Source organism: Calonectris borealis, chromosome 16 (genome assembly GCF_964195595.1).
Source record: "Calonectris borealis chromosome 16, bCalBor7.hap1.2, whole genome shotgun sequence".
Taxonomy (NCBI): Eukaryota; Metazoa; Chordata; class Aves; order Procellariiformes; family Procellariidae; genus Calonectris; species Calonectris borealis.
In genome coordinates, this window is record NC_134327.1 from 8,599,483 (window position 1) to 8,622,610 (window position 23,128).

Sequence of the window (23,128 nt, forward strand, 5' to 3'; positions counted from 1 at the left end):
ACCCAGCAAGCTGAAAATGCTGTAACAAGGAGCAGGTCAGAGAACCAAGTGCAAGGGAGAGGCTGTACAAATGCTTGGTTATGTAATTTGTCTTTATATGAAACAAAACATGACTTCAAGTACATAAAAATCATACTTCACAGAAAGAAGCTTATGTTTTATAGCCAAGATGCTGCACTCAAAGTCAAACTAGGTAACCAAGGTCAAGCAGCCTGAATTAATTCACAGACAACCAAACCAGGATGAGAGTCCGAATACACTTGAGAGCTACAGAGAAATGCCCTAACGACTCCAACACTGACCCTTGGAGTTATAATCAAGAGGTTTTTTGTTTTGTTTTGTTTTTTTAATTAAAAATAAAGTAGATGTAAAGGTAAGAAACCGTAGGCAATTTTATGACATCTCAACCAGCACAATATTCCATGCCCCATGACCAAGAGCATGTTTTCTGACAGCTGTGGGACAGCTGAAGCCACAACCTTGCTACTCAGAAATGTCATTCCACAACAGCCATATCTTTGAAAACAACCAGGAAGCAAAAAGCATCTTTCTTCCCACTCCTTGTTTCATGTTTTCCTGTATTTCTTCACAAAGCCAGATAAGAGGACAAAAACATTCATCATGCTGCTTATTGCCTGTGACCCATCACTTCAAACACTTTGTTCTGCACACCCAAAACCCAAAAATGTTTAAAAAGCACAGCTGTGCTGGTATGAAACCTATCCTTCAAGATGTTTTATTGAAAAATACCGTTGAACTCTATGAACCCATTGGCCCATACGTTCGATTTTTACTAGCCTGTGCTTTTTTACACCCTCAAGCCCAGCATGTTTCACGTGCCATCAGGTCTTGCTACAGGCATACTGATTTTTCAAGACAGCCTGCGCTCTCTTTCATGCAAGGTTGATTTGATTAGCTGCACGTCCACGCGCAGGAGACAGACAGCTACATCTGCAGGAGCTGGCACGGCCCTTCGTGCCTGTCAGGCAGCTGCTGCCCACGGGGTGACCTAGAGCTTAGCAGCACGGCGATTATCGCTGTGGGACCTGCGTCCAGGGGAACGGCTGCAGCCTCCCGGCCAGCCGTGGGCCCCACAGGCTGGAGAAAATGCAGATGTCACCCCAGCCAGTGTGGGGACAAGCCCCGGGGCCAGCTGGCAGGAAGCGTGCGACCAGTCACACCAGACCCGCCAGTGCAAACACCGGCTCAGCACATGCTTGTACACGCGCCAGAGGGGCCTGGCGCAGGCTCACCCAAGCTGCAGAATAACAGGTTGTACGCTAATAACCGTGACCTCAAAATCAGGACCAGAGTGAATCCACAACACTGATTTTTACTACCGCTGTTTAAATTACCAGCTAGTCCTTTCTCACCTCCTCAGCCAGTGGCAAGATGAGAGCTGTAGAGCCTGGGGCTGATAGAAGATGGCCAACGGCCTATTTTCTGGGACCCTGGCTGCTTCACTGCTCCCTGAGCACAGGCTGGGTCTCTGGGCAAAACACTGGATATGTCAGAGGTGGGAGACTTCACAGAGGTGCTCAGCTTTACTATCCAGACCTTACCTGGAAAGAGCCAATTTAAGAGCCACTCCATCTATCTGCTCGCACAAGTTAAGGGCATTTGATGGCTGCTGTACCAGAATTGAAGTGGTCATAAACACAAAACTGCTTTCAGTTACCAAATAGCAACAAGCATCATTCCTCGTTATCCACCATTCCAGTCCCACTGAAATTACGCTGCAGGGGCTGTATTTACTTTGCAATGGATACAGTTCATTCACATTATCACAGCTTATCCATAGTTTGCATTTTACAACCCTTCACAGAGGAAAAGAAACAAACCATTTTATCTTGTCTGGAGTACCTTGCTCCCCTTGTCACTTCTAGTAACAAGAATATGTTGAACTTGAGAACAAGTCGCAGTGATGCGACTCACCTCTCCTGCATGGTCTTCCACCACTTCCCAGGAGCTGGACCACATGCAATACATTTACTTCTGTGGTGGCTATCAGATTTATTTCCCTCTTTCTGTGTCTCCCAAAGAAGTAGCAGCTCATTTGCTTGGATTAAAATATCTGTAAACTCCACTGCTAGCGAGTTATAATGCTGATGCTCCTCGTTTTTCGCTTAAGCAGTGGTCTTCTTGCTCCTGCATAAAACTCACAAAAAAAAAAAAAAGGTTTATGAGGTTTTTAATAGCAATTGTGTACTTCAGAAAAATAATAGGTTGTACACTAACAACGATGACCTCAAAATCAGGACCAGAGAGAACCAGAGAGAATTCACAACATCAATTTTTACTACCATTGTTTAAATCACCCATTGTTTAAATAGATGTTATCTAAACACGTGCTTCAGAATGTCCCATATCCAGGATGTCCTGTTCACTAAATAAGGAATAATGTTATACTTATTCACATACAAGTCTGAGCTAAAAATAGATATCCCAGTATATACAATCTGCTTGATATCTCTGGGGGAGATTTGCAGAGGCAAAAGGAAGTGTTGGGTATACAGCATCCATTGAAGTTTCTCCACAGTTAGCAGTATTTCATACATCTGTGTAACTGATCTGTTAACGCTACAGTATGCCAGACGCTGTCTGAGACGTGGGAAGAGCAGTCTGCACCAGTGAGCTCACCGTCCGAGTAGGTAGAAGAAAGTGGCAGAAAGACAGAAGGCACAGACATTTGTCTGGTCCTTTCACGATGTACCTGAGACACAAGCCTCACACTTCCTACCAGCTGTCCCAGGTCGGGATCTGCCCCGGCGAACCACAGCTGCATGGAGTCTATTGCAGTCTTAACTTGTGCGAGGAAATATATGGGGATCCCCTCCTGCATCGGTGATGTACAGCCGCTTTCCTACAGTGAGTGGGTTATACCTCCAACTTATTATAAGGCACTATTAAACAGTCTATACAGAAGAGTACAATAATGGATTGCAAAAAAATACAAGTCTGAAAGATTGGTCGCTTGACTTCAAGCCCCAGTCATTACTCTTCTAAGTATTTCCTCTGAAAGCAAAGCTGCTAGCACACCTCCTCCCCCAGCTCACTGGGTGGTCCTGCGAGGGAGATGTCACAATCAAAATAAACATCCTTCACCTGCCGCTCCTCTGACTCCCAGGTTTTACAGGATACTATTAATTACAATTATAAACGAACACGCTCAGGCAGACATGAATCCATTTTGTATTGTGGACTAACGAATCTCTGCCAGTCACAGCAGGAGGGTGACTGAGTCCCCATTTAGGGACAGGAAAACAGGAGAGGGTGTCTTGCTACCACAGACAGCTGAGGAGACTCAGCAATCCAGACCGCCAGAGCACGTGCATGGACACGGAGGAGTTTGGGGGTAGGGGTGTTACTGCACATTCTCTCAAAATATTTTCTATTTAATAAGCGGGATGTCCTTCCCACCTCTGCCAGTCTGTTTGCTTATTAGCTATCAGCAGGGTGTAGCACTTCTTAATCAGAAAGCCCGCAAGCAGACCTGGCTGCTATAAACCACATATAGCCCAATACAGGATTTCCTTGCTGTAGAAGGATGGCTTCCTGAGTAATTCGTACCACAATCTCTTGCCCAAGCCTGTCCTCATCACAGACAGAAATACCCTGGCTCTACGCTGGTGAACAGTACCAGCATCAGCTGGCTCATCTCCAACTTGTCCCATATTGTTCGAAAACCCTCAAGGACTTTTTTTTGCATAGAAACTTGTGTGAGCAGGGCATTTACACTTACCCATTACACTGGCATTCAGGAAGCCATGCCTATGTATTTCCAGCTAAGCAATGAAACAGGAACAAAAAACCCCAGCCTGTCTGCAGCAGTCTCAGTCGGCACGCTGAGCGCTATCAGACAAGCTGTGAGCATGGGAGCTGCCGTCACATGTCCTCCAGAAAGCTGAAGCTCGCGGGATTGTGCAGAAAGCCAACTACAGCATCATTGAAAGGAAACATCTTTCAGCAAGGGGAGTGCAAGTATACCGCCTTCATATGGAAGGGGAATCAGCAGTAACTGATACCTAAGGGTATTTCCATCAGAGATGTTTCTTACATTGAAAATGGAAACACAGAAACTCTCCAGGTCAAGGTCATGTGTCTTGCGCTTGCTCTTTAAGTTCATTATTTGATGTGATCCAATATGAATGACAACAGTCATGCTGATGTGTAGCTTCCAGTGCTGTACGTTAAAGGCTCCAGCCAACAAGCCCTGCTAACTCTCCCAGGGCAGTGGGGGAGATTAACGCGCTGTGCTGGTGCTCCCAGCGCCCTGCTGGAGTGGGCTGCCAAAAATCAACCCTGTGGCCGTGCCTTACCTGCTGCACTTCAGGTTCTTACCCGAGAGCTCGGGTGGCAGGACGAGGCCCCGGCATGTCACCCTCCCCGTGCAGGGCAGTTCCCGGGGAGCAGGAGCCTGCTCAGCCCTTCCCTTTCCCCACCACCCCCAGGGCTCAGCAGAGCTCACGGGTCTGAGGACCCCCAAGATGGAGCCAGGTAACCCCCAGGTTTGAAAAGCATCAGGTAGAGCCAAATCTTGCATCATGTGCTTGTGTTAAACAAAAAACAGTTTAATACCAATCTAATTAAACCTGGACGTGTGTGTATTCAAATGTAAATTTAATCACTGACTGAAATGGTTTAGCTTAATTAATGTTAAGTCACTTAAACATGTATTTGCACCATAACTTGCTAAACTAATAAAAACTGATCACGTAGCTGAGCTCTAATTTGCTGATTAAAGCAGAATAATTTAAATGAGGATTGTTAACAGTTTTGTTATACTTGTTTGGGGTTATTGTGCCATTTGATTGATTTTAAAACCAATTTAGCAAGATTGGACCATTTTAAATAGGTCTGGATCTTTAATGCCTGTTTGCTAGCAAAGAGAGGACTTAGGAAAGAGAATTTAACACAGGTTTCAACTTGCTATTTATTGCTCATATGATTGGAACACACTTTTCCCTTTACTTCCCAAAGAAACTATGCTGCTTGTCCAGCACTCCCCCTCCAAATAACTTTGCAATCAATTTGGTTGAAATTAGGCATTGGGAAGGAAAGCAGATGTCCAAAGCATTAACGTATGCAATTTCATACAAGAAAGATCCTGTTAAGGTCCTCAGGCTGCAGAAGGATATCAGCACTGCCTGGCCGTCTCATTCCACTTGAGAGCAATAAAGCCAAAACCTCATTGGCTGCTCCGAGAATCACCTGTTCCTTTTTTAACTTTAAAAATACAAGTTTTCACAAAGCAGGCTAAAACTTCCCTCACCTTCACCTCTACACGTATAAATCCCCCCTACCGGCATTTGAGAGTTTATCCTGGCAGAGTCTCGAGTCACACAGTGAAAACAGCTCCTCGGCGACAGTATCACCTTAACCACAACAACAAAAATAAAAAAGCTTCTGGTTTTCATAAACCAGTGCAAGGGAGTTAGAGAAGAGACCTCGGGCTTGTCCCAGAGCTTTCCGCTGGTTTCAGCAGCGCTGTGTCTGTGTCACTGACGGCTTTCAAAGAGCAGCAGCGGCAGCAGCCGCCTCCCCCCCAGTGACTCTCGGTCCCGGGTCCCAGCCGTGAGCCTGCCTGGCCTCCGTGTCTTTCAGCTTTGGGCTTCTGTACCCCTAAGCTTGCCACGAAATTAGAGAAGGGGCTTTAAGCCTGACAAATAACCCGTTTGCAGCAGCGAGCTGCAAAGATGAAGCTTCAGCACAAAGCGATGAGATACAGCACATAGAATCAAAGGTGAGTGCACAACAGGGAGCAAGCTTAGGCTTAAAGCCTCAAATAATGAGATGATCCTGGCTCAGCTAACACTCCTCCTGATCAGCCTGGGCCGGATCACCCACCCGGGGAAAAGGAGGGGAAAAACAGCGTAGGAGGAAACCTGAGCGAGGGAGGATCGGTCCAGGGAAACCGGCTTATCAGCACATTAGGGTGGGAAAAGCTGATGCTCTGGCTCACAGCACCCGTCCTGCAGGGCTGGAGGGCAGCGGTAGCTCTAGGAAGCCTTGTCCTAGACCCTTACCGTCAAGGATAGAGAGGGGAAAAGCTAATGGCTTAAAAGGAAAATGGCCCGTAGAAAAGGAAAAGCAACCCGAAAACTGATAAAAGGGCCTGAGCCAGCACTGTTTCCCACCCCTGCGTTCCCAGAGGGGCTGTAGCAGAGGTCTTTGGGCTCAGGGAGGGTTCACCCCACACCTACACAGGGAGCCTGGCAGCAATCCCCAGCTGGCAGCATCTCCGTCGGGAAGTGCCACCCCAGCAACACCAGCCCACGCAGGGCAGTGTCCTCTGCACTGCTCTGGCCCACCCCATTTGGGCAGAAAGATGCTGGGGGGATGCTGCGGGCACTGCTCATCATCGGTTGAAATGAAAACCCTGCAGCACAGTGCCTGGCATAGGAGAGGTCTGCACATGCAGTTGTTTAAATCATGCCTAAAAATCAGCCTCACTCATGTAATCTTCCTGCTTCAAGGGAAATTCTTTACCTGCTCGCCTGCCCTGCAGGGGACCAGCATTACGGCGCTGGAGCCTGCAATCCCGCCAGGAAGGCTAAACCTGATCTCTTCCCAGCATCCCTCCGCACTGATTCCTCAGGCTGCGCCCCTTTAACTAAGATTAAACATTCCACAGATCGATGCAAAGCAACACAATTACTTCATTAGCAAGACAGCAAGTGCAGCAATATACCTCTCTTTGTTTAAGGCCAGTCAGACAAGCTCATTAAATGACAGCTATTTTTACATCTGGTGTCATAGGTTTCCTTATTATTACAGTGCCGACCCCTTGAACAGAGGTAGGATCATCTTTCATGTCCTACCTAATTAAATTTAAATCTATTTCTTTAATTTATGATACGGAAGGCATCATATTTGCTCCCTGGAACTGTAAGATATGAGTCATCCTTCTCATCTCACATAGGTACAAATGCAGAGCAAACCCACCGAAACAACAGGAACCGCACAGGCTCACCTAAGGGAGGCTGAGGTCAAGCCCAAACTGTCTTTACAACAAGCTGGTTCACGGCTGCATTTTATTTCCTACTTTACCTGCAGGAACATGTTCCGTCTCCTGTTCCCTTTGCTGTCTCTGAAGTGGTACCTGCAAACGGGGGAGGAGAACGGTGAATGCAAAAGGTTGTTTTTCCCCTGTCTCGGCAGCGGTGGGAAGGGACACGTCCATGACCTGGCTGAGGTCCTGCTATTGCAAGTGAGTGGATGCCTCTCTGGGGGCTTTTACAGCGCTCAGAGAAACTAGTGGGAGGTTTTGCAGGTGGGACACAAGGGCACCTTCCAGAGGAGCAAGAAGGATGCTGAGACGTCCTCCTTGGCAGCCGTCAGTACCTGATCTCCACTGACAAGAGGCCCGTTTGGCTCCCTGCAGACGGCTTCGCATCAGCATCGGGCTCGTCTTGCAGTGCCCAAACCCACCACCTTCCCTAGCAGTAGGGTCACCAGTGCCTCTGGGATCTTTATGTCTGGGTCCTCTCTGAATGGAAAAGAACATGCTCATAATTAAAGGAAGACACAAATGCTGGAGAAAGCATGGAGCAGTAAAAGACCACACAGAAAGTGTTAAAGTGAAACAGACTCAGGCACCTTTGCAGCATCACACGTAGGGACTGCGGACGTGGCACTGCAGAGCGGAGACGTCACTGGCCATCCTCGCAATAATTTGCTGATCCTCACGGTAGCAGAAAAAAGGGATATCCATGGTGGCCAAAGAACAAAAAGCTTGAATTGAAGAATAAAGAGGAATGGTTACCCACCCAAAACAAGACTTCTGCTTCTCGGATTGCCGCTCTTTAAATGACACGACATTGTCCTTGTATGAATGCATTATTCCCCTCCCATCTCTCCGCTCCGTCTGCTGCCACAGCGTGACAGATGACAGAGGCTCAAGGGGAGATGCCTCAGGCTGAACAAATTTCAAGCTCTCTCTGAGAGCAGTTTGATATTGAAAGTTACACACTTGAAATTTCCATACCTTTTGCTCCGCTGTGGTTATAGCTTTTCTGGGATCTGATCTGACGGGAGCTTTAACAACTCATCTCTGCAGGAAGATTTTTAGTCATTTCAGAAGTATGAAAGACCGAGGGTTGCATCTGAGCTCACTAAGAGATTTCAGTTCACACAATTTCAGCACCAGCCTTTGGCTCTGGAATAAATAATATACCCTCTTTCTAGATCAGTTTTTTGTCAGGTTTATGAACTATAAGCCTAGGAAATATATTTTAAATATCTCTCCTAAACATATTAGAGTATAATGAATTACTCATGATGATTGAATGCTTCATTGGATTTATTTCCCTTGTTTTAATGAATCATTCACGGACTTTTGGACATTTATCTTTCCTGAAGCTCTTCACCAAATACTTTGAATAAGCAATTTTGAACCAGTGGGTTTCATGGACACTATTTGCCTCCAATACCCTCTTCTCATTTTCAGTTTGTGCTGTGCATATGTGCTACAGCACTGATTTAGCTCCCTGATTAGATGACTAAATAAATAATAACATAAGATTAATCAAAGGCAGGTATTTGTACAAAGAATAGGTATCTCCCAAACAGCCAGCCAACAAGTCCATTTACACCCTGTCAATTGATCAAAGAAGGGGGGGGAGGAGAGATATTAAAAAAAAAAAAAAAAAAAAAGAGTAGAAACAAACATAACTTGGTTTCAGTGGCCATCTTCATCCGTCAGCAAAAGGCAAGCCACCCAGGTCAAAATATCCCTGAACAGGGCACGGTGGTCCGGTATGTGGAAGTCCAACAACAGCCAGGTTGTCCTCTCCTGGCCTCCAGCTGCAGGTCATCGTAACGGCATGAAACCAGCTCTCTGCTTGAGGGAGACCCCGCTCCTGCTCAGCAGTGTGAACGCACCATTTGTCACCAGCTCACCAAGAAGGGCTGGAAGGCTTTGAGTCCAGGAAAGGCCAAAATACGCCTGTGCACTCTCTGCATCCCAGGAGAGCCAGCGGAGAGCACCCAGCGGACTTGAAGACGTGGCAAGTCAAATGGTCCTGCCAGCTCTCCCAAATGTAAATGGCTCCATCTACAGCCGCGTTGCAGCCACCACCTATCCACTTGTCGCCTACCCGGGCGCAGTCGACTCCACACCTGGACGCGGCTCATTGCTGGTGATCGCAAGCGGGGCTGTAGCAGCTCGTATCTCTGTGGAGACTCTCTCTGAATAAAAGGCACATTGTCCATTCCTCGGCTCAGAGATATATAGTACTAATAAAGAGGCACGCACTGATGTGCATTTGCATAGAGACTTTCACCCACCCATTAATAGTCACAATCAATTGTCACGATAATCCTTGCACTTGTAACTCGTTACCTTCAGCACAAGAGTTTGATTCTTTCTGTAGCCCCCTGAAGCAGAGCAGTGCTGGGTAAGGGGCACAGCTGGGCCCGCCCAGTGACCTCATGATTCGAATCTGCAACACCTTATAAAATGATTTTAGAAGCCAAGGAAAGCAAAGCCCACAGAAAAATCAGACCCTACTTACGCCCAGCAAAGCAAAGAAAAATGAAACACCTAAAATCCATTTAAGAAGTTGCTTGATTTCAGGCAAATACAGATGGGTGGTGGATACGACTTCTGAAACTTCATAGCATGCAAGTCTAAACAAAGGGGCAAGAAGCAGGGGCACGGGCCCAGCTCCAGAGACTGAATGGACTTTGATCCCCTTTGGATTCTTTACCCTTAACAATAACCAAAAGAAAGCAAGGCAGCCACTGAATCAAGTCCATGATGGTGTGTTGTAGCGATTTCAGATTGTTGACTGTTTACATGAAAAGCAGATTAATATCTTGGTATGTGGGAGAACTCGGGAATGAGTACGTGTTGCCTAAGATGAACAGGGTGAACACTGAGTAAGAACAGAGTGTGGCATAATAATTGCCAGATGCAGCAAGATTTATCATTGGTTTTACAATGGAGACTAATATTCTCTAGGAAATCTCCTCTGTAAACTTTTCCTCTTCCTGTGTTTTCACACCGAACACATGCAGCTCATGTACGTAATTTGTTCTATTAGTTTCTCTGGGTTTTGACAATAAGACTTTGTAAGTGAAATGTTTGGGGTTTTTTCAGTAAATCAGACAGACAAGTATATTAGAGAGTTCTGCTAATTATTCTTAACTCACTACAGCTCAGCCTGGAATAAGCACTCAGTATGAGATGACATATGGAGGGTGCATTATAACACATCTTCTAAAAACAAAGGCTGTACCACTACCAGAGGTATTTTGGTAAGTGCAAGGAAGACAAAAAGAGGGAAAAATATAACCATGAATTTTCTTGTTAATAGGAAAGTCACTGAAAACAAGACACAGGGCTTTCACTACTGTGAGCGGTGAAAGTTATTTCTGTCTGAATACCAAGTCTATGGAGAATGAGGAGTCAATTGGAAAGAAATATTCAAGTAGCAGGTCAGCCTACAGGTCACTTCAAAGCAATAGCTTCAAGTAAGCATTTTTATCCCAACACTTTTGCAACATCATATCTAAGCAATGCATGAGGGAGGCCCAGGTGGCTCTTTCAGCAGTGACGCATTGCCAGCGATGCAGGCTGAACGCCGGCTGTACTTGGCCTGCTCCATTTGGGATTTTTCCGTGGATTAGGCAACAACCCACAGGAGGGCTCAAGGCTACTCATACATGCTTACCAGGATAAATCCTCTGGCTGGTCACCGACCTCAAACATCCAGTGAGCATTAGGATTGGTGCCACATCTGTTGGAGAGGAGCATATGTTCCAGCTTATGCTGTACGAGTACTTTGTGCTGCAAGTCTCCGCATTTATGACAATGATAAGCAAATACAACCAGCTCTAGAGCCTGTCTATAAACACACGTATCTGTCATCTTCCCTTGCGAGGCTCAGCTCCCTGAGAAGAGACAGCTGATTTCTCATGCATTATCCCTCTAACCATATGCCTGATGTCTTACTAGAGTCTCACATTTTGTGTAAACAATAGCACTTGTGTCACTTAAAATTGAGTTTTAATTATTTCTCATTAGCAAGTATTGCTGCGATATTTGGGTGGGAGGAATTGAAAAGTGGACAGTTGTATTTTTTTAGAAAAATCACAACATTTCAGCCACCTTCGAAGTCTTCAAGTAAACTGCATTTTTCCTGCCGAAGTCAGAACAATGAGGGCTGACAAGATGAGATGTGGAAGACAGCTCCTCATCCATCGCTAGCAGTTAGCTTTCCAGGTCAGGGCTGGAATTGAGCCATTAAGCTATACTTGCAGAACAATCTCACCAGTGATTTTAAGTCCTGCTGCCATTCTTTTGCTGGATAAAAACACTTAAAAGCAGTGAAGTCTACACATTTTCGCCAGATGCCAGGAGTGCTGTACAGCTAGTGCAGGCACCCGGGAGATTCAACTCCTCTCAAATTGTATTTCCAGTGTATTTCTGCCACAGACTTGCTAGGTGGCCACAGGCAACTCGCTAAAGCCTCAGAACAAGTTTAGCCTGGAGCATCCAATTATCCCCGTTGCTCTGGGGCTAAGAGCTAAGCATAAACTTACATCTCTAGTAGACTTGCACCCAGTAGCCTTCTCTTAATCCAGCCCTAAAGCAAAGCCCCTTTCTTACGGGAATGCCGCGGGCTAGTGAAGAAGAGACATTTGTTAAACAGATAGGATCACTCCTGAGAGGAGACTGGGACTCTGCTGCGCCCGCCGCGGGACCCGCGCCATCGGCTGGGGAGACTTGGGGCGATACACCCGGAGAGCAGAGGCCCCGCTGCGTTTTGGCATTTGGGCACTAGCCCTGGGAAAGCAAGTCCTGTGTGTTCTCCTGCCGCAGAAGCTGGGTGCCAGCTCTGGAGCCCCCGAAGGAGGGAGGAAACAATCTACCAGCAAGACGAGAGACAGCTTTAAATTAGATATAGGCTGCTGTTTAAAGAGCAGATTTACTGTAATCCAGAGACAGCAATGGGATAGATCAACGGGATTGAGTCATCTGCCTTGGCACTGCATGACTGTCTTCTAGAGGCAAATGCTTTTCACTCCATTAAATGTTTTAGCCATTTGCATACACAGTTAGCAGCCTCTGACTATACAGCTGCCCTCAAACCACAAACTTGGGAGAAATTCATGACAGCTTGCTACAATGTAGCTGGCAGAGCTTGCCTTCAAAATGCACCACAAAAAAATTCAAATCCCCCCCCACCCGCTGCTGCGTCTGCTCTGACCCGAGCAGTCCCTGGCAGGTAGCTGGCCAGCGGCCGCAAAGAAAACAGAAAAGCACTTCTAGTGCCAGAAATAATCTTTTTATTCTGCAGTCCAGAAAAGATATTTTAAAGGGGAAAAACACCCACTGTGTGCATATGACTTGCTTTCATTAATACCTTGGTCTACACATGTCCATCTGTACCATCAAATCCATAAATCCATCTGTCCTAGCCACAGGTTACATTAAAAAACAAATCACTGACAGGCAAACAGTTGGGTAGAAAATACCTGCAGGGAAAGACGACAGCTTCAGGCATTCATATGAAGCCTGGAGTCTAAAACAAATAATGAGACTGCCAAGGTGGCCACTAGATGCATCTCTTACTTTCCTCTGTGCCAGTTCAGGAACCAGGCGTTGCAAGGAGAGCTACAGCTCTGCACCCTCCTTGCTGGGGAGACAGTCCCGCCAGCAGGTACCTTTGGCTGTGAAAGCCGTAACTGCAGTGGAAACGCAGCAGGAGCGATACAGCCATGCGGAGGGGGAGAGCTGCGCACACCAAGCCGTGCCCCGTTTCCCACCGCCTCGCTCACCGCCTCCCAGGCTGCTCTTTAGCACGGGGCTCGGTGAAGGACGTGTACACCGGGGAGGCAAGAACAGGGTGATCGTAGTTGCCTAAAACTACTCAAAGGATATTTACTAAGATAGTGGAGCCAAACTCTTCTCCACGGCAGCACATGACATAACAAGCAGCAGCAGCCACAATCTCGGAAGGTTTAGGATGGATGTTGGAGGGGCGGGAGAAAAAAAAGTGTCACTGGTAGGGTAATGCAGCACTGGAACAGGCTGCCCATAGAGACTGTGGAATTTCTGTCCTTGGAGGTTTTCACCACCTGGCTAGCCAAAATCACGGCTGACCTGCTTTAGTGCTGGCCGCAGTCCTGCCGCCAGCGGGAGGTTGGACGAGATGACCTCCAGAGCTCCCTTCCAAGCAACACTGTGTGATTCCTGGGCTTCCATCAGAACATCATCTACTTCCAGTTAAGAACAAGCACAAGTAAAGGCAGGGCCATGGCCTTAATTTGTGAAACAAAGATACTTTGCACCAAAAAAAAAAAGCTTTTTTAATATCAGCATAGATGTATTTATCTGCATGTTAACACGATGAAATGATGCTGCTGCCATAAGCTGTGTTACTGGACACAGAGGTACCATCCCCTGGTCAGCTTAGGTTTGGGTTCTGCTCTGTAAAACTGTAGTATAAGGTGGTACTTCTCAAAAACACCTGAAGTGAACAGGAGGCTACATTTATTGAAAGCATGTAATGATAACAAATAGAATTTTCCTTCTAACAGAGTCAAGTTGTTTTAGAGACCTGTTACCCACTGAACCTGTTCCAATTAACTGTTAATTCACTTACTCAACATTAGATCAGCCCCCCAACTCTAAACAGGAGTGTCAGCAAGCTTTCTTCAATGCGAGTTAAGTTCTGCAAAGCTGCTGTCATTCTCTAAATCTATTCAAATTTTTCATCTCAGCCACTCTGGGGAAACTGAATTAACAAATAGAAAAATGGTAGCTTTAAACAATCTCCTCCTTTACCACACACATTCCTCCTTTAAACTGGCCAATATTTTTGACTTATCCCTTTAAGCTCCCCAAGCTGAAAATATGTGCAGAATTCAATGCAAGTGACATGACACAGCTTTGAAGCTAGTGACAAAAAATGACTGGTACCCATTTGAAATTATATCTTCCCTAAAGTCAAGAAACAAGGCAGACACAAGGGACTGTATACATTAAACAACCCCTTAAATGCTAAGAAAAAATAGGGATGTACACTCCATATCATCCCCAGCATGGGAATTGCATGGCATATCCTCAGTCGATCTGTAGCAAGCCTAGCACTATTATGCTCAAGCGAGCCACACAGATTTACTCCAGACAAAGATCAAGCCCATTAGATCTGATATTTCTTCTATCTGTAATATTTATCATCTCAGACTATGATTTAGCTCTCTGCCAAACCATCTTATAAGTCCCATTTTACATAACTCGTGGCATAAGTCCATTCAGCTTATGTCAGCATCACCACATTAATCACAGCCATGCGGATTTGATTTTTGCCTAGCCTAGCTGCGGCAGCAAGAGGCTGAAACACGTACTGGCACAGCCAGACCTACGCCGCCATGGCATCACGTGCGCCTTGCCACCCTGGTAGCTGTTACTGACAGGCCACAGATCTTCAGAGCTGCTTTGAATTTTCATAACCATCCTTCTTGCTTCGTGAGACAGAGCTGCCGTTGCCTGTTTGCTTTCCTTTGCTGGGTTTTCCTCCTCCCAAGCCAGCGTGGTGCATACAGACGGTGCGAAGATCCTGCTTCAGAGCTGTCAGAGCACCAGAAAAAGCCCCATGCGCAGCACATGGACCGCACCATCTGGCGGAGTCACTTGCCTCCAAGCACCGTCATTACCTTAATCTCTGACTCTGAGCAGCTCTGGAGAGTAGGGGCCAGATCATCCCCAGCACTGACTGCAGGAGGAAACAGTACGGGGCGAGATGCTGATCAAGGAGCAGATAACAGCCCTATGTCCCCTACACACACAGGTGGATACCCTCTGCTCCTCCTCACTGAAAAATAAAACCCTTTCTCCTTCTGGAGGAGAAAATCAGGATCAAGCCCTCGGTTGTCACAGGAGCTAGAAGAAACCCTCATTACTTTGAGGGAAAGGATTACAAGACCCAAACTACGTGCTTATCTTATAGTTCAGAAGGGAGCCCCAAAACCCAAAGGCATGGTGAATACCCTGTCATCTTCCTCACCCCCTGTTTTGAAAATGCATCATTTCACAGCCTCCCTGTCTGATCCAAGCTCCTTTTCGTCTGACAACACGACCAGAGTTCATCGAGAATCACTATGATAACAGACTTGTATAAGCTATATAGTTTGGCCTCTGCCTGCCATTAACCCCTGCCAGGATGGCTGACATTAGTCAGCTTTAGTTCTGCCTCAAAATAACATAAAAAAGAAACTACAGCTTTGCAGCAGTTGTACAATAGAAGCTCTGTACAGCACTTGAGCATCTCTAGTTCTTTTGTAACCTTCCACCACATTTTGTAGTCTTTCAAAATCTGAAACAGCTTTTTAAACAAAGAAAAAAAAAGTCCCTTTTGCATGAGGAAAATGAAAAGCAACTCCGTTTTCTATGTAAAACAGCAAAAAAAGAGTAACTGCCAGTGGGCAGGGAAATGCACAGCCATTGGAAGTGGCAGAAGAACAGCTCACCCACACTTTAATGGATGGGCGCAAATATGCTGCTCCAGTAAAAAGAAGGAACAAATCCTGCTCGGGAGCATTAAGCAGAGTTGTTCTCCTGATTCGTATTTTATGCTCGCAGCTAGAGGCAGTATTGCTGTCTGACGCCTACTCAAATGTGCAGGATGTTTTCAGCTGCTGAGGACAAAGAACTGGCTGTGAGCACTTTCACAGTTACTGCAGATATGGCCAAACACACTGACCTCACATGGTGATTTCCTGGTATTTGATGTTCCCAGCCTTTGGCCAAACTAAACGCATTAAAAATGAGATTTGTCTCTTAAACCCTGTTGTCCCAAGTGAGCCGTGCGTGATGGTCTCGGAGGCCACCCACATCTTGGGCAAAGGATCACATGAACGCTTCTCTATGTCAGCAGCAAATCCCCCAACTGTTAAACACCACTACAGACATCTTCAGAGAATCTCTGTAACCACTGCCTTGGAGAATATCAGGCTTCAGCTGAGTACCAGCTAGCTAGGAAAGCCCCACGGATGCCTTGTCCAGTATTCAATCCTGATGTAATGGCTAAGAGACCAGGAAACTCTCTGGCTCGGTTTCCAGTTTATATCACAAGACCATTGTACGCTTGGGTGTGCAACTTCCAGCTTTGAGTCAAACCATACTGTGCCCCTCCCTCCCCAGTTCTAATAATGGACTTTAAAAGATGCCGTCCCATGCTGCCCCTGTTATTAAAGGCTTTACAATGGACTATTCATCAAGCCATCTTTCCTCTTCTTTTTACTCAATTATTAAAGTCCATGACTTACACGACTGCACTGCATGTTCTTTCAACACCACTTGTTACCCCTTTAGCCACCTTAATTAACCATTCTTTTATGCCGATTCCTTTCTTCTTCAAATTACCTAGGAATTTTCCTCATGACAGCATACTGAATGCTTTAGAGAAATTAAGGCAAGAAATCTGCTAGATGTAACTTTTGTTCAGAGAATTGGTCAAGTTAGGGAAGACATTGTGTTAGTCTAATCTGACGTACCTTTAGTAAACTCAAGTTTACATGCATGCTGCTCACTCTCTGGGAGTGAGGCACGTAAAATGAGAATCCCTTAGAGCTATCTTCTTATTACGCAGTCCCTGAGAAATCTGCGATTTAGCTTTGAGTTCCTCGAGTCAAGTTATTCCAGTGGGTGTGCAAACCAGTCATAGATAGAGAACCAAGCACTACTTTGTTTGGACAATGTAAATAACATCAGTAGTTTGAGTATAACCAGGCCACACTTGCAATGATGTAAGTGATAGAAATTATCCTTAAAGAATGTACAAAGTGTCAGTCATAATAAATCATACAGAACAGGAGTTTCTATATTAAGATTCAACCTTCAGTCTAAGCTCCTTCACAAAAAAAAGGGAAAATAATCCTCTTTAAGAAGACTTTCATGTCAAATTACACACCAATCAGTGCCTACAAACACTAACAGAGCTACTCAGAAAGGTAGACTCAGATGTACCTGGATTAAATGCTGTCTGAAGCCTCACCGAGCTCCCAGATGCTTGGATGCTCCGAGATGCTCCCACAGGCCTTGGATTCCTGCCGGCAGCTCCGCACTTCTTATCCTCCTCTGGACTCAAAGCAGCTACAAAGTCAGCGCAACAGAACTGGAAACAGCACACAGCAAAACTCAGTAAAACTACTCAACTGGCCTCAATATATCTGTGTGGCTTTGCCAGATAAGGTAAAAGTCAAGACCGGCAATAGCGGCCCCATTCTTCGTGACAGTAACGGCCAACGCTTGCTGCTGTTTTATTTCTTGGTTTCCAAGTCTTTCCTTTTCAGCTAGGTTTATATCCATTACATCCCACATCCATAGCTGACCTGTTCAATTAGTTATACTCCATTGCCTGGGGTAAGACATAGTGACTTCTCATACATCACAGCTTTTAACCAGAAAATGAGATACAACAAATTCTCCTCCCTGATCTGTCCAGCTGAGCTATTCTTAAGAAAAAAAACCAAACAAAACAAAACCCACAAACCTGTAGAAATTGGAAAACCCATAAAATTGGGAAACAAACCTTAGCTTATGGCAGTTAAACAAGCCGTGTCTCCCCAAAGTTTTAGAAGCGTGGATATAAGGGGAAAAGCATGGATATGTGCTTTCTGTGTGACCCGCGATTTTATTCACAGGGTTTCCCTGTGAATGTGCCTTGCCACATACAATCAAAAGATCATGCTTCTCAGCTATAAAAATGGAAGTCTCTCACAGGGACTTTAAATGTTTGTATCAAGATATCAGGATCTTCTATATAATCCATATGCATTTGAAGAGCTAGCCAATTTCCATAATGATGGAAAAGAATGGAATAGTCAGGAAGTTCTTAAGACATAAAGAGCAAAAGACACAATCTTGCAAGAAGTCCCTTTCATACCCACCAGTTTAATACACACTAATTCCATTGCTCTACTTTTATCATCCTCAATTAGAGTTTAACAGAACAGACATGCACAACTTTTTGTCTTTTTTATTTTTATTGCTCCATGCCAGGCTGTCAACAGAAAGCATGGGCAAATTGTTGGAACATTGAGAAAGCAAAAGTGTCTCTATTCAAGAGCCACTGAAGACCAGAAGCAAAGCAAGATAAACTTGAAAGCTCTAACAGAATATTAAGTGCAATTCCACAGGTGCTCCAAGTTGCTCTCTCCACCTGCTTTATATCAGGGATACATTCCTTACACACACACACTCAGGAAAAAAAAAAAAACCCAAAAAACCAAAACAACAACAAAAACCCAAAACCCCCACAACAACAACAAAAAACCCAAAGGAAGAAAAATTCTACTTAAATAAAGAATTCAGAATTGAGCATGAAAAAAAACCACAAAAAACCACAAACAAGTCTTCAAATGAAAGTCTTAAAATACCAATCTTTATTCAAGATAGACTGAAAAGAAATACTTACTAGTACTGCATTTACTTACCCTGAAAATAGAACTCAAATATCCTACTTAGTCAGTATTAACCATTTTAAAATGAGCTGAAGAGCTCCAGCTTATTTCAAGTACATATAAATTTGAAGGCAACAGAGAACGTATTTATCATTTTTGTGTGTGTGTATACATACACACACATATATTATATATATACATACATATTTTGCTGCCACCTTGTGAACAATCTCTGAATACGGAGAGTTCATACGGACCCAATTCTGCCATCTTTATTCACATTTAGCTCAAAAATATAGATACTTTTTGAACGGGTACTCAGTGTGACAAAGGATGGCTGAATCGGATGCTTAGTGAAGAAAATTTTAAAAGGCTTAATAAAATAACTGTCAGTCTTCTGCAATTTCCATACACTTTTGTGTCACAGTTTATTGCCACAAACATTATGGAAAATATCACTAAATTCTTTCTGATAAAAATATTGCAGCTTTGCATCCAAGTTGTATAGCTGTCTTCAAAACTGAGTAAGCTGGTGCCTGTAGAACAAAGAATAAGTTTTGTTTGAACCAGTTTGTGGTAAGGAATAGTAAGCATTATCTAAAAGAACAAAAACAAAACAAAGCAAAAACACAAACAAAAAACAGCCACCAAAACACGCCTGTATTTGTAGACTAACCTACCCTAGAGAAAACTAAATTAAAAATTATCAACTTCACAGAATGTTTCCAGTTCTCCACAAATGTATGAGAAAGAAAGGAGAGAAGTCACACGTTCCTCATATGGTATTCAAGGGAGCATAGAATTTGTATTTCACAATTCCTAACATGGTTGTGTTTGTCTACCAAGATGATGCCTCAAGTTCCCAGCCGTATGGATAGCACTTTTTACCCTTATCTTCAAAAATAAACTTAAAATAAAATTAAAAACTGTGCAGAGGACACCTCTTGGGAAAACACTTGACATGAGTTCCAACAGATTCAATTCTGTTCTAGAAAAATGAAAGCTATAATATGTTTTCTTAGATTTATCTTTGGGAAAGAATATCAAGCACCTTATCTTCTATTTTTCAAATAAAGAACTACATCACATCTACATTCTAACTAACAGTGCCAATTAGTTCATATTGTACTTACCGCTTCTGCATCATGCTCAAGCCCAATATCATGGTGCTCCCGTTCATCATCCCGAAATTGCTTTATTACCTTTAAAAGTAGCAGTTAATTAGTAAGTCTACTTTGCAGAGAAATCAAGGCAGATAGTATATGAAACTATATGCTGCAGACCATTGCATGCACCATCTGAAAACCTGTAACCTATAGTCATAGTAACTCATAACACTAATTAGTTTCATATATACAAGTTATTCTGACAATTTAAATAATGAAATTAAAGTCCCTGTCTTGCCAGATAATCAGCAAGGGTGTTTCCCTGTAAGCCAACAGGGCTTTTGTCCATTCTAGCATGCTCTAACGGAAAAACTAGAAGAGAAAAATAGTGTCAACTGGGACAAAAAGGTTTAAAGAATTTTCTCTTGAGATGCCTGCAGATATTAAGCAATTAGGATTGCTTAATAACGTGCTCAGGGTTTACAGACACCCAAGCACTGTCCCTACCCAACAGGTTCGCATCACTTTTGGTTTCAACGCTAGTCCTCCTCATATTGACACTGTGAATAACCTTGCTGCTTAGCTTTTTCTCTTTGTTTTGTGCCCTCTGTTTATAGTCTTTACTTTTAGGGCTAGTATTTCCCTTGCGCACATGTCACCAAAACCTGGGTTACTTCAGATACCATTTCTGCAACAAGAAGACACATTTGGAGTAACCAGACTTGGCTATATGTTAAACTAAGCACAACGGAACATACTGATAGTCAGCAAAACTGGAAATGAACACGCGGACCCTAAAGCAAGCCCCCACCAAACAGAGCACAAACAAGCTCGATGTGCTGCATGTGGAAACAGGTCAGTCTCTCACGAGCACCCTACAGGAATGCGTCCCAATCTGATGCCTAAAATGCTTGGGAAACAATTTTCTTGCAGAGCTAACAAACATTAGCTCCTTACATGCTCTGAAAAGTATTCAAGACTAGAACTTGAACGGGGTGCTGGCTGACAGCAGGCTCAGTGTGAGTCAGCAGTGTGCCCTGGCAGCCCGGAGGGCAAACCGCATCCTGGGGTGCAAACACCGCACAGCCAGCCATCAAAAGAGGCGATTGTCCCCGTGTTCAGCATTGGTACGGCCTCACCTTGAATACTGTGTGCAGTTCTGGGCCCCACAATTTAAGAAGGATGTGAAGGTCCTTGAATGTGTCCAGAGGAGGACAACAAAGCTGGTGAAAGGGCTGGAAGGAAGGAATGTCCTATGAGGAGTGGCTGAGGAGACTGGGTTTGTCTAGTTTGGACAAAAGGAGGCTGAGGGGCAACCTCATGGCTCTCTACAGCTTCCTGAGGGGGGGAAGTGGAGAGGGAGGTGCTGAGCTCTTCTCCTGGGATCAGTGATAGGACGTGTGGGAATGGCTCAAAGCTGAGCCAGGCGAGGCTCAGACTGGGCATTAGGAAGCATTTCTTTCCTGAGAGGGTGGTCAAACACTGGAACAGGCTTTCTAGAGAGGTGGTTGATGCCTCAAGCCTGTCGGTGTTTAAGAGGCATTTGGACAATGCCCTTAATAACATGCTTTAACTTGGTCAGCCCTGAACTGGTCAGGCAGTTGGACTAGATCATCATTGCAGGTCCCTTTCAACTCAAATATTCTATTCTATTCTATTCTAACTATATAATCATATCCACTATAAGCAAAATGTTACTACACAATCATATTTTCTCCTTTTGTTTCCCCTCTAAACCCCTCCTTTCAATGAAAACTAATCAAAATTAAAGCATAGTTCTCCCACTCAAAAAGGAAATGCTGAAGCTAATCCAACATACATTTTAATTTTGCTGCTTGATCAATCTAGTGCTGCTGAAGGAAAAAACATCCTTTTACTTATAAGAAACTTAAAGTTTCTGTTGACTTCAGCTACTGTAAATTCTATGAGCATATTATTTTAAAAGACTGAAGTCACGTTAGATAATTCAATGAATATGTTAAACCACTTTTTAAGTCGTAGTTAAATACCTGCAATAGTTCTTTGTACTTGTCTGGATCTTCCTCCATAAGAGTTCGGATCTGGCTATTGTAGTGATCCGATATACTCTCTTCCACTGCCACTGTGCAAGCCATTGCACCTTTCTTTCCAAGTAAAGCACTTCCAGCCCCTGTGATTGTGGTAGCAAACATATACAAACACTGAAATCTTAAGCAATACAAATAATTTATACATTTGAAGACTTCACAAAACAATAATAGTAATAATACAGACTCACCTAAAACAAAACCTGCTACATTCCAAAAAGGCAATAGAACAGTAGGTCGAACTCTGTATGCAACCATTAGTTCATTGAACTTTTTCAGGTGGTCTTTTTCTTGATTCCACATTTGCTGCAAAAGAACCAGATCACAGTAAAGTATAAAACCAGAAAAACTAAACATTTCCAATAAAACTAATAAACACAAAGAAAAACAACCAGCTCAGGCCACTCACACTTCTACTGCAGAGGTAATACTATTCACATCACAAAGAAGAAATGTTAAAGAAAAGCCGATGAGGATAGTTATAAATAGGCAACATAAAAACATTTGCAAAATAAGAGTCTTTGTGAAACTACTATAGCAATTGTAGTATTGGTAACTCCCTTACCAAGTAATTCCGCCACTCTTCATAAACCCACATGTTTAAACGTGTTTAGAAAAAGATGGACAGCTATTTTACTATGAAATCTATGGTCTTGCAACTTCATTCGACTATTGCTAATCACATGCAAATTAACCAGAAACACAGCGATCACTTTTACGTCCACTAACCTGGATAATCGGTCCCACACTTGATCTACCCAAGACGGCCATCTGCCCCGCATAAATGCGATTCGCCCCGTACTCCCCCGCGTGGTCCACCCGGATGATGCGGTCTATGACGGGCTTGTTGATGTCCTCCAGAGCCACCCGCGTGCTGCAGAGCCTGAGGGAAACCCCTCCGGCAAAGGCCGGAGGCAAAGGCCACCTCCCGCGGAGACCTGCCGGAGACACAAAGGTGACGCGAGCTCTGCCGCCGCCCAGCCCCCCGCTGCCACCCGCGGGGCCGGGCGGCCTGAGGCGGCCCCGGGCGGCGCCCCGACAGGTGAGGGGTGGGCAGGCGCGGGAGCCGGCGCGGGCCCCTACCCGCCCCGCAGCTGAGGGGCCGGCACTGCCCCAGCGAGCGCCGCACAGCCGGAGCCAGGGCGGCGGCCACCTCCATCCCGCTGACCCCGACGCCTCCTCCGGCGCGTCGCACCGCCGTAACGTCATCACCGCGGGCCGCCTCCGCGCCGGCCTCCCGCCACCATCCCGCCCTATCGCGATTCCGATTGGCTCCCCATCTCCACCGCACTGGAGAGCGGAGCTGTCAGTCAGGGCCGGCGTCCCCTGGCTGTCATGGGAACGGGGGCGGGGCGACCGCCTGCGGCGTGAAGGGGCGTTGTGGGGGCAGGCGCAGTGAGGCGGGTGCCCCGCCAGGCGGCAGCGCGAGCCGCCGGCAGCCGCCCCGCCCGCGCGGAGGTGCCGGCTGAGGTGATGGCAGCGCCCGGGGGCGCGAGCTGAGGGCGGGAGCGCCGGGGGGCGTCAGGCCCCGGGCCCTGAAAG

General features: G+C 45.3%; 1 protein-coding gene across 2 annotated transcripts; it reads right to left on the reverse strand.

The window, feature by feature from the left end:
- Positions 1 to 18,365: 18,365 nt before the first annotated feature.
- Positions 18,366 to 22,787, reverse strand: COQ7 (coenzyme Q7, hydroxylase). Of its 2 annotated transcripts, XM_075165105.1 has the most exons (6): positions 22,670 to 22,787; positions 22,316 to 22,524; positions 21,778 to 21,892; positions 21,530 to 21,669; positions 19,548 to 19,616; positions 18,366 to 18,950 (listed from the first exon to the last, which is right to left on the reverse strand). In XM_075165105.1, the coding sequence occupies exons 1-6, from the start codon at positions 22,743 to 22,745 to the stop codon at positions 18,873 to 18,875; spliced, it is 687 nt and encodes a 228-aa protein (XP_075021206.1). In that variant the 5' UTR covers positions 22,746 to 22,787; the 3' UTR covers positions 18,366 to 18,872. The 2 variants fall into 2 exon arrangements, with proteins under 2 accessions (XP_075021206.1, XP_075021207.1); XM_075165106.1 differs by lacking the exons at positions 18,366 to 18,950; positions 19,548 to 19,616 and adding an exon at positions 20,598 to 20,755 and having other exon boundaries at positions 22,670 to 22,761.
- Between the last annotated feature and the right edge of the window lie 341 nt (positions 22,788 to 23,128).

Coding starts and splice junctions, on each gene's coding strand:
- COQ7 (XM_075165105.1), bottom strand. CDS start 22,745: ATGGAGGTGGCCGCCGCCCTGGCTCCGGCTGTGCGGCGCTCGCTGGGG. Junction 22,525..22,669: donor GCCCCTCAGCTGCGGGGCGG/GTAGGGGCCCGC, acceptor TGTCTCCGGCAG/GTCTCCGCGGGAGGTGGCCT. Junction 21,670..21,777: donor TGTAGCAGGTTTTGTTTTAG/GTGAGTCTGTAT, acceptor CCACAATCACAG/GGGCTGGAAGTGCTTTACTT.